The 12262-nt window shown below is 40.0% G+C and overlaps 1 protein-coding gene across 1 annotated transcript; it reads left to right on the forward strand.

Moving 5' to 3' along the window:
* Nucleotides 1–1411: 1411 nt before the first annotated feature.
* On the forward strand, nucleotides 1412–1939 carry LOC145266656 (uncharacterized). Its single transcript, XM_080122582.1, has one exon. It carries the CDS (start codon nucleotides 1412–1414, stop codon nucleotides 1937–1939), a length of 528 nt encoding a protein of 175 aa, XP_079978708.1.
* Nucleotides 1940–12262: the final 10323 nt, after the last annotated feature.

Consider the following 12262-nt stretch of genomic DNA (forward strand, 5'->3'; position numbering starts at 1 on the left):
TAATAATATTAGCAATAATTAAAAAATAATAACATTAGCAATGATTAAAATCTAATACCATTAGCAATTATTAAAAAATGATAATATTAGCAATTATTAAAAAATAATAATATTAGTAATGATTGAAAAAATAATAATAATAGCAATGATTAAAAAAATAAAAATATTAGCAATTAGTAAAAAAATAATAATATTAGCAATGATTGAAAAATAAGAACATTAGCAATGATTAAAAACTAATACCATTGGCAATGATTAAAAAATAATAACATTGGCAATGATTAAAAAATAATATTAGACATAATTGAAAGATAATATATATTAGCAATACTTTTCTTCGGCTGTCATCCCTGTCAAAATAACGATTCCGACTAAAAAGAAATTAACATGCACACAAAGGTCAGACGTAACTCAGCATACCAAATCAAGACGTAAGACACACTGGCTTTTTATATAAAAATATATTTTGTTTTGAAATTATTTTCTCGTTTTAAATAGAGATTTCTGATAGTTCAAAATTTAACAGTGTGGCTTACTGTCGTATCAATGATGGAGAGGGGGGTGACACGTTATGCTCTCGACAACGCACGTCTCCTAGCGGCGTCTCTCTTTTCTTCTCTTCTTCTTCTCTTCTTCTTCTCTTCTTTTGGTTAGACTCCAAAAATCACCTCTTATATTAGCATGTTTTTGCTTGTTTTTTCCACTCACGTTACCTGTCGATCACACTGCTCGATAATGGTGCACGTGTCTGCTGTTCACGGTTTGACAATTTTTCGCCGCCTCTTGACCTAGTGCCATCGTGACCGATTTCTCTTCAGCTGACCGACTATTGACTTTATTTATACACGTGAATCCAACTCTCATGCTAAATTCATATAGATTCCAAACTTACAAGGAATGTCACGTTCCCTTGTTTTGTAAACAAAAAAATCGTCGTCCGATTTCTCTGTTTACGACGTAATCACTTTTTCGTTTCGTCTGGTGGACAATCGATTATTCGATGCCCACCTTTTAAATCTTTTTATTATCTTGTTTTAAAGAAGTTTTTCTTTTCAGTTATGTATCGGATGGTTGCAGCCGTCCATTACATAACACAATGCCAAACTGAACAATCCCATACTCTACATACCTCCAGCACAGAAGGCAAATCTTCGACCACCTTCACGGATTATCACATCCCAGCAAACATGCTATGGTCAAACTAATCACTGATCGTTTTGTGTAGCCCAACATGAATACTGACATTCGTGATTGGGTATCAATGTGCCTTGTGTGTCAGAAATGCAAGGTACACAGACACACGAAATTCCCACCAGGCATATTCAGCCACCCAGACGCACACTTCAGCCACATCCATATTGATATAGTCGGACCTCTCCCTATGTGCTAGGATTATCAATACCTTCTTACTATGGTCGACTGTTTCTCCAGGTGGCCAATAGCAGTGTCTATCAAAGATACCTCAGCTAAAACAGTAGCAAAGACTATCATTCAACAGTGGATTGCCATATTTGGTGTGCCCGGCATCATCACCACCGACCACTGTGTACAGTGCCAATCTCTACTCTTCCAGGAATTCACTCAACTACTTGGCGTAAAACACATCAAAATGGCATCATCCTTGCGCCAATGGCCTCATGGAAAGATTCCACTGGACACTAAAGGCTTCCTGACCACGAAACACCCCACCAGCAACTGGGTAGATGAGCTGCATCTGATCCTTTTGTCAATCCGCAACTCACTTAAGGAAGACCTAGGTTGTACTCCAGCGGAAATAGTCTTCGGCACGGCACTCTCACTACCCAACCAATATTTTGAGGACACTATTCCTGATCTCACATCTGCGAGTCATTTCACCCAGGAACTACACCATAAAATGGCCCAACTAAAGTACACACCACCCAGGAAACCGTCATCAACAGTCTACGTCCCACATTAGCTACAGGATTATGAGTTCATCTTCATCCAAAATGATGCTTTAAAGAGAACCCTGAAACCAACATACCAGGGTCCCTTTAAAGTCTTGAAGCACTCAGAGAAACATCTCACCCATCGACCGAGGAAATTGAACAGACACCATTTCCATCGACAGAGCTAAGCCAGCCTTTCTAGAAAAAACACCACTAGGGACAGAACTCGTCTCGACCCACCTAGACGCCACACCCGTCCTACCAACCATGCCGTCACAGTCAGCACGTCAAGAGGTACATCCAACTCCAGAAGTGTCCATCCCCTGGACTAGACACACCCACCGAGGAAGAAAGGTTACCTTCCCAAGCAAATATAAGACGTATATCTATTATTAATTGATAGCGATCAATTATTCAGGAAGAGAGCCTTGACATGGTTTCAAATCACCGTTTCCGTTTTTCTTTCTCTCTCCACCCCCATTGTTTCTCTTCCCCTTCCCTTAAAACGCAGGACGCGATAGGCTAACGCGAGCTAAACATATGAACATATCCGGGTTCATCGAACAGATTTCCCTTCCCTTTTTTTTCCGTCCTCGACTCCTACGCATGTCGGAATTCAAATATATCAAACAAAACGTCAATAATCAGGCAATTGACTTTTTACTTTTAGACAAAATTAATGTAAATGGAATCAATAAACTCCCAAGCTACGTTTGATTGCATAAATTTCATTCTGGAATTAATTAGAGTCGTTTGTTTGTCTTATGGGAAGCGACGCCTCTAACATCATGCGGACCAAATGAATACAGCCAGCCTCGGCCCAACCCGCTGGGGGAAGGTAGGAGGAGGCTCCCAAAGGGATAACTGACGGTACCAGTCACATGGACCGAACCCACCAGCCTAAAGATTCAAAGCAGCAGCGGCAGCCGTCTCAGCAGCAGTTCAAACAGCTCTTATCAAAGCTAAACAACCAGCCCTTATCAGGGCTAATAAGTTTTTTCACTAATGCGATTCACTACTGCTTGCCTCCTGAGACCCACCAGCAGCGAACTTCATTTCTAGTCTCCAGCAACTTTCTGCTCACTCTTTCCTGCAACCTTTCCAGCCCTTAGTCCCTCCAGCTCCTCCCGCAGCTTCCCGGCAACCTCACCTGCACCTCGCTCCTCTGGCCTGCAACCTCGCACTTCCGGCCTGCAACACTCGTCTGCACCTTGCAATAATATTAGCAATGATTAAAAAATAATAATATTAGCAATGATTAAAAAATAAGAATATTAGCAATGATTAAAAAATAAGAATGTTTGTAATGATTAAAAAAAAATATTAGCAATGTTTAAAAAATAGGAATATTTGCAATGATTAAAAAGAAGAATATTACCAATGGGTAAAAAATTAGAATTTTAGCAATGATTAAATAATAATATTAGCAATTATTAGAAAATAATGTTAGCAGTGATTAGAAAATAATGTTAGCAATGATTAGAAAATAATATTAGCAATGATTAAAAAAATAATAATAGCAATGATTAAAAAATAATAATAGCAATGATTAAAAAATAATAATATAGCAATGATTAAAAAATAATAATAGCAATGATTAAAAAATAATAATAGCAATGATTAAAAAATAATAATATTAGCAATGATTAAAAAAATAATAATATTAGCAATGATTAAAAATAATAACATTAGCAATGATTAAAAAATAATAATATTAGCAATGATTAAAAAATAATAATATTAGCAATGATTAAAAAATAATAATATTAGCAATGATTAAATAATAATAATATTAGCAATGATTAAAAAATAATAATATTAGCAATGATTAAAAAAATAATAATATTAGCAATGATTAAAAAATAATAATATTAGCAATGATTAAAAAATAATAATATTAGCAATGATTAAAAAAATAATAATATTAGCAATGATTAAAAAATAATAATATTAGCAATGATTAAAAAAATAATAATATAAGCAATGATTAAAAAAATAATAATATTAGCAATGATTAAAAAATAATTATATTAGCAATGATTAAAAAAATAATAATATTAGCAATGATTAAAAAAATAATAATATTAGCAATGATTAAAAAATAATAATATTAGCAATGATTAAAAAAATAATAATATTAGCAATGATTAAAAAAATAATAATATTAGCAATGATTAAAAAAATAATAATATTAGCAATGATTAAAAAATAATAATATTAGCAATGATTAAAAAAATAATAATATAAGCAATGATTAAAAAAATAATAATATTAGCAATGATTAAAAAATAATAATATTAGCAATGATTAAAAAAATAATAATATTAGCAATGATTAAAAAAATAATAATATTAGCAATGATTAAAAATAATAACATTAGCAATGATTAAAAAATAATAATATTAGCAATGATTAAAAAATAATAATATTAGCAATGATTAAAAAATAATAATATTAGCAATGATTAAATAATAATAATATTAGCAATGATTAAAAAATAATAATATTAGCAATGATTAAAAAAATAATAATATTAGCAATGATTAAAAAATAATAATATTAGCAATGATTAAAAAATAATAATATTAGCAATGATTAAAAAAATAATAATATTAGCAATGATTAAAAAATAATAATATTAGCAATGATTAAAAAAATAATAATATAAGCAATGATTAAAAAAATAATAATATTAGCAATGATTAAAAAATAATTATATTAGCAATGATTAAAAAAATAATAATATTAGCAATGATTAAAAAAATAATAATATTAGCAATGATTAACAAATAATAATATTAGCAATGATTAAAAAATAATAATATTAGCAATGATTAAAAAATAATAATATTAGCTATGATTAACAAATAATAATATTAGCAATGATTAAAAAATAATAATATTAGCAATGATTAAAAAATAATAATATAAGCAATGATTAAAAAAATAATAATATTAGCAATGATTAACAAATAATAATATTAGCAATGATTAAAAAATAATAATATTAGCAATTATTAAAAAATAATAATATTAGCAATGATTAAAAAATAATAATATTAGCAATGATTAAAAAAATAATAATATTAGCAATGATTAAAAAATAATAATATTAGCAATGATTAAAAAAATAATAATATTAGCAATGATTAAAAAAATAATAATATTAGCAATGATTAAAAAATAATAATATTAGCAATTATTAAAAAATAAGAATGTTAGCACTTATTAGAATATAATGTTAGCAATGATTAAAAAATAATAATAGCAATGATTAAAAAATAATAATAGCAATGATTAGAAAATATTAATATTAGCAATGATTAAACAATAATAATATTAGGAATGATTAAAAAATAATAATATTAGCAATTATTAAAAAATAATAATATTAGCAATGATTAAGAAATAATAATATTAGCAATGATTAAAAAAATAATAATATTAGCAATGATTTTTTTTTTTTTTTATTACATTTTCACCCCAAACAAGGCACATTGCCACTTTGGTGTAGGGGGCTACTATCAGGGGATACATCTACTGGGGTACTACGTAGGGATTAGGGCAGCGAGATGTTGGTTCACGTTGCACTTGAACTTATGCATGTCAGTACAGTTGGGGAAGCAGTGACCTGGAATGGAATTCCAAAGTCTAGCAGTTCTGGGGAAGAAACTACTGGAGTAGAAAGATCTTTTACATCTAGGGATCTCTACAGTGTGGGGGTGGGATTTTGCAGCTTGTCGGGTCTGACGAGGGTGTTCACGTTGTGGGGGCACAAGTGCTTGCAGTTCTTCAGAGCATTCACCATTATAATACTTGTAGAACAGGCAGAGGGATGCAACGTTTCGACGATGGGACAGAGGCTGAAGTTTAGATGCCAGTTTAGGGCCTATCAGATTTGCGACTCTCTTTTGAACCCTGTCAAAGAGCGAGAGACTAGTAGCCGATGCACCGGCCCAAATATGACAGCAATACTCCATACATGGGCGAATAGTGGCCTTATAGAGGTACAGGATACTTTCGGGTGTTAAAAGTTTTCTAGCACGGTAGAGAGAGCCCACCTTCCTTGCAGCGGCCCTGGCAATGCCCTCGATGTAATTGTTCCAACTCATGTTTCCTGTGAACGTTAGGCCAAGGAGCTTGAGAGACGTACTCTCAGATAAAGAGTCGTTGGCCATTACTATAGGTGGTAGAGAAGGTTTCTTGTAATTATTGAATGAAACCAGTGTACGTAAAAAAATGTAAGGAAAAATTAAAGATGGCGCCCGACTCTTTCTTTAACACGGTAAGATATCCTCAACACGGCACAAGAAGCAACAGCCACACGATTCCCCAGCCAACTCAATCGTCACTCCCACGTACCCACACAACACGCAAACACGCGGGCGCTTATCTCCTGGATGCACGTTACACTCCCCCCTGATCTGATGATCACATAGAGAGCACTGGGGGGGGGGCCTTTTAGTGCGTGTGCTTCTGCGAAGAGGTACATTCACTGTTTCAGATTCGGGCTCTGGATCTGGTTCCGCCTCATCAGATGAAGTATCACTATCAGTCTCTGGAAGGGGCTCACTGAATCCGTGCATCGGCAGCTCATCGCTAGACGCTTCACTGCTTTCTTCTGTAGTTGTATGACGCACCTCGGTAGCTGGGCGAAGATCTCGCACATGTCGTGGAGTTCCATCGACCAAAACAGACTGCTGGCTAATCACTCCAGATATGTGTCCTCGCTTAAACTTGTCGGTGCACCGATTTCCTGGAGACCGCACCCACACTGGATCTCCCACTTCATATCTGTTATATGTTCCCTTGTCGGTTGGCTGCGTAGTGTTGATTCCCTTCACTCCGACTCGGTACGTGTAAATAGCATTCGCAGGTGCGGTTGAAGGGGACGTCCCGTCCTTTGGCGTAATGTTGTACCAATATGTTGCTTCCGCAATAGTACATCGCTTCCTGGCAGCAATTCTCTTGATGCTGCGATGGCTTCTTTCAGCAATGCCATTTCCTGATGGCACATGCGCACATCGCAACCGTAGACGGACGCCCCACTCATCTAACAACTGCCGGACTTGCTGGCTACAAAACGCTGCATCATTGTCAGTCAGGAGCTCTTCCGGCGCACCTCGCTCAAAAAAAATGGATGATAGGTGGCGAACAACATTTGCTGAATCCTGTCTGGTCATCTGCCGCCACACCGCAAATCTCGTAGGCCCGCAATCAATGAGAGTTAGAAAGGGCTTGCCACTGTAATGGGTAATATCCATGGCCAGCCGCTGCCACACACTCTCAACTTCCAAGCGACCCTTCTGCCATCGCTCTGGTGCAGGATCAATAGACTGGCAAGCCTCACAATTTCTGACGATCTGTCTGACATCCATCTTGGTCACTGCTGGGTATGCACGCCTCACAAAATAAAGGGTCCTCTTGATACCCAGATGTCCGCTCTGTGCATGAATTTTTTGTATTTGACATGGGTCGATTGCAACTGCACAAGATCGAGCAGTAATCTCCATTCCCATCTTCGCGGCTTCATACCATTTGTGAGGTACACGGGTCAGTTGGTCAGCACGATTACAATGTGATGGCACCAGAGTGACGCTCAGTGATAGCCCATACTCAGATACCAGGTTTTTTAGCGTGTCTAGCCTTCTCCGTATTAACATTTCGCTTGCTGCCTTGGTACGGATTCGTGTCCGTCCTGAAAGTGTGTCAGACACCCAGTGGTAGACACAGAGAGAATCTGTGTACAAGGTCAACTTCTTAGACTGCCACTGCAGGGCCAGATTTACCCCCTTTACAACAGCGTCCAGCTCTGCCAGGTTGATATGCTGAGAATCTGTTACGGGCCGCAGCCAACACGTATCCTCGAACACGTTTCCTCCTTGCTCCAACGATACTCCCAACGCCAAAGAACTGGCATCAACCCACACACCTACGTTGTCTCCGTTAACACACCACCGCCCACAGGCAGGGTCCTTCTTGTTCACTCTCTCTAGTGTCTCTTTAATCATCAGAGTTAGTAGGACATCATCGGATATGTCATCCCAACCCGTGGTTGTTAAATTTGCTCTGCGTTTAATCACACCAACAGCTGCGCGGAGCCAGCCACAGACCGGTAAGTGACCAACAAGTTTTCCACACCAAGAAAAAACGGTCCGCCTTGTAACGAGGTTGGGGATGCTTGGAATTTCACTGCCACGCCTCCATTGTAGGGTGCCATCCTCTTCATAAACATCCAATCCCAATACACGTGCTCCTTCCCTTAAACGTTCGGGATTCTTGCATTCCAGACCAAACTGAGCCAACTTTTCTTTGACACACGACGCAGACTGTACATCTTCATTGACGTATACGTCATCAATGTAAGCTGACGTTGAGTCCCTCATGGGCTTTTCTTGGGACAATACTGTGTTGACAATAGTCTTCATGATCTGTGGTGCCACATTTAGGCCGAAGCCAAGGCGTGTAAGGCAGTACCTCTGCCCCTGGAACCAAACTGTCTGGAACGGCCACAACGTCTCATCAACTCGCACCTGTAAATAGGCTTTTCGTAAATCCAATATGTAGACATTAGTGCCTTTCTGACGCCATTCCCTCAACTTACTGGCGCATACGTCAGCATCGGCAGTGTAGGCTTCAATATGCTTGTTAAGCTCCCTATAGTCCAGCACGGGCCGTACTTTCGACTTGTTATGCTGGATTACTGCCATCAAGGGTATTAGACCCTTCGGAGGCCCAAGCTTGTCCTCAGGGTAGGGGATTAACCAGCCATCTTGGATCCACGCCTTTAGTTCCCTTTCGTATTCTGCTCGGGCCTCACTGGGTATAGGGTACTCTGCAACCCCATTCTTGAGTTTAGTCGGTGCCATTCCCTCGGTCCACTTCCAAGATGCAATCCAGGCCCTCTTGCGCGAGTCGTAGTCCACTGTAAAATCCGGCCGATCGATATGGAGCGCTGCACACACTGGGGCCTCTAAGAATCGCACCTTTCCATCCCGATGAATTGCGACTCCCCCCAGCGCCTTGATGGCATCGTATCCGAGCAACAGGTCAAACCCCAGGAGATTTCCTTGGGTCACGAGCACATTGATCTTAGTGGCTGCACCGGTGTCCGTGTAGATCTTGACAGTTCCAGCTCCACAGCATGTCTGGGTCTCGCCTCCTATCGTGGTGACTTTGATCTTCCTCTTAGCCCAACTTGGACACAGCCTGGTGCTCACTATAGTATGCGAACAGCCTGAGTCGAGAAGTGCTGAGCAGGGTATCCTGTTTACGTAGACGGTTATTACTGGTTGCGCCTTGTTCAAATTTTGCTCGGGGAGCAGGGCGGCGCTGACGTCCTCTCCCCTGATACATTTCCCGCACAGTTTTGGGCTAGATGCCCCAAACCGCCACACTTAAAACAGCGCACACGCCCCCTGTTGGTGCAATTCCTTGCAAAATGTCCGCGTCGGCCGCAGTGAAAACATTTCCCATTGCTTGCAGGGTTCTGATTCGGAATCTCCCGAGCGCCAATCTGGCCTGTCTGTGTCGCCATCACAACTGGTTCCCCCAGGTCCTCCTCATCTTTGATGATGGCTCGAGCACGTTCCATCAAGTGTTCCATGGTCGTTGTTGAAACGCTGGTTGAGGCTCTCAGTAGCTGCTTCACCCGAGTGGGAAGGCCCGCCACAAACGCGTACGCGAGCGTCCGCTCCGACACCCCTCCACCGAACAGAACTGCGAGTTTCTTTAACTCAGCGAAGAAAACGTCCACGCTTTCCTCCGGTAGAAATTTTCGGGAAGCAAATTTTTCATAGGCCGTACAAGGATCCATGGCAAATGCCTTGTACAGCGCAGCTTTAATTGTGGTGACATCTCCCTTTTCGGCAGCACTGAGTTGCTGATATACACTCAAGGCACCCCCAGCCAATCTCAGGGGAATTACAGTGTGTACCCTTTTCACCTCACAAAGGTCGCACGTCAGCTCGACCCTTTCAACCCAGTCGACGATGGACGTGGACCCGTCAAACTCGGGTATGAGCTTTAAGTCAAATTTCGACTCAGTCATAGTCCTAGAGGCCAAATGGCCGAGATAGCTTGTACGTAAAAAAATGTAAGGAAAAATTAAAGATGGCGCCCGACTCTCTCTTTAACACGGTAAGATATCCTCAACACGGCACAAGAAGCAACAGCCACACGATTCCCCAGCCAACTCAATCGTCACTCCCACGTACCCACACAACACGCAAACACGCGGGCGCTTATCTCCTGGATGCACGTTACAACCAATTTTGTCTTGGTGGCATTGAACGTTACCATCCATTTTTGTCCCCATTCCACTACTGATTGGAGGTCATCCTCTAGTGTTTCTGCCATTACTTTAGATATATGTTCGTTTGTTTCCCTGTCGTGCCTGCTATAGAGTGTGGTGTCATCAGCATATATACCCATCTCAGAGGCAATCTTGTCGGGGAGGTCATTTATGAATATCAGGAACAGCAGAGGTCCAAGGATAGATCCTTGGGGCACTCCCGCATTTATATCATATTGTTTAGATGTACGACCGTCGAGGACAACCTGGATTTTTCTCTTATCTAAGAAGGATTTAATTATGTTAAGTATTCTACCAGTGATACCGTAAGATCTAATCTTCCTGAGGAGACCCTCATGCCATACCCTGTCAAAAGCCTTAGATATATCTAGAGCTACCGCTCTGCCCTCTCCCGCTTTGTCCAGTGAATGGTATATGCGTTCAGAGATTACAGTGAGGATGTCTGCCGTGGAACGGGCTTGTCTAAATCCATATTGATGGTCGGTCAGAAGTTTAGCATCTGTAAGGTGCTGGACTAGAGCATGGTTAATTAAGGTCTCAAATATTTTGGAAAAAAGTGGGAGGAGGCTAATAGGGCGATAATTTAATGGGTCAGTTCTTTCGCCAGAATTCTTGAATACTGGTACTACAGAAGCAGTTTTCCAACAGCTCGGAAAGCAAGATTCATTAAGGCATTTGTTGTAGAGTTTGGAGAGAACTGGAGCTACTTCGGCTGAGCACTTTTTTAATAGCACAGCTGGGATGAGATCGGGTCCACATGCTTTTGAAGTGTCAAGGTTTTTTATGATAGCATGCACCTGAGCAGGGGTGATTTTCAGATTGTCTAGCGTGGCGTCTGTCCGCATAGGAAATTGAGGTAGGGGGTGGTTTAGAGGGTCCAGTGTGGAGTTTGAGGCAAACTGACTGGCAAGCATGTTAGCCTTCTCGGTTGCTGAGCAAAGAACCTCGTGATTGTTGGTTAGTGGGGGAATTGTTGATTGCCCATTATTTACTACACTGTTGTAGATTTTCCAGAAGTCACGAGTTCCTAGTTTTTGTGCTTCGATGCTTTTTTTAGTGGTTTCCGTAAATTCCCTCTTAGCTGTCGCTATTTCTTTCTTAACGTTACTTCTAGCTTCTATGTACTTCTGTCTGTTTGAACTGGACTTATGTCGATTAAACCTGCGGAATGCATGCTGCCTTTGAGCAATGGCAGTTGCGCAAGTCGAAGTAAACCATTGGGGAGAGTGGGGCTTGCTATAGAATTTCCGCATGGGAACATGCGCTTCGATTGCAGTTTTGAACCATTCAGTGGTCTCGGTTGCACACTGTTCAGCAGGAACAGAAAAAATATTTCCCCATGGGGCGTTTCTGATAAGATCTCTGATAGCTTCCCAGTCAGCCTTTTTATAATATCTCGTTGTTTTGAGCACTGGCTCTTCAGTTTTGGGTCTAGAGTTTAGGGCGATTTCAACCATTTATCACCGCATGATCAGCGTTCCCAAGTGGGCTGTCGGCTTTCGTTACACAATCATCAGGAACTGTGGCCAAAACAGATCTAATAGTGATGCGTGTTGTTCTTCCTGATCAGGGAAGCGGGTTGGAAAAGTAACAATTTGCGATAGGGAGTGAGATACAGAGAAGCTATGAGTTGCGCTGCCTGCTGCATCTGTGTAAGTAGAGAATCCAAGCCAGTTTTTGTGATGGACATTAAAGTCGCCAAATACATGTACTTGGGCGCTAGTGTCGAAGGAGAGTGCTGTGTCTATGCTGTCAGATACTTTGTTTATTATGGTGCAGTCTTGGGTCGAGGGAGAGCGGTAGAAAAAGTAAAAGTAGCTAATGTTGTGTTGCATGATTAGTCTAAAGCACATGAAGGCTTGATCATCCGTTTCTAGGTTTGTTTCTCTAGTCAAGGAAAGGGTATTACGAATATAAACTCCAAGTCCATGAATATGTCTGTCAGAGTCCTTACGGCAGAGTGGGAGATATCCAGGCATGTTAAAGTAGTTAGAGGGGATGGAGGAGTGTAGGTTAGTCTCACTTAGTGCTAAGATAT

Source organism: Euprymna scolopes, chromosome 41, assembly GCF_053919585.1.
Source record: "Euprymna scolopes isolate OS-2025 chromosome 41, ASM5391958v1, whole genome shotgun sequence".
NCBI lineage: Eukaryota > Metazoa > Mollusca > Cephalopoda > Sepiida > Sepiolidae > Euprymna > Euprymna scolopes.

Excerpts from the sequence above, each read along its gene's own strand:
- LOC145266656 (XM_080122582.1), top strand. The coding sequence starts at position 1,412 with ATGGTCGACTGTTTCTCCAGGTGGCCAATAGCAGTGTCTATCAAAGAT.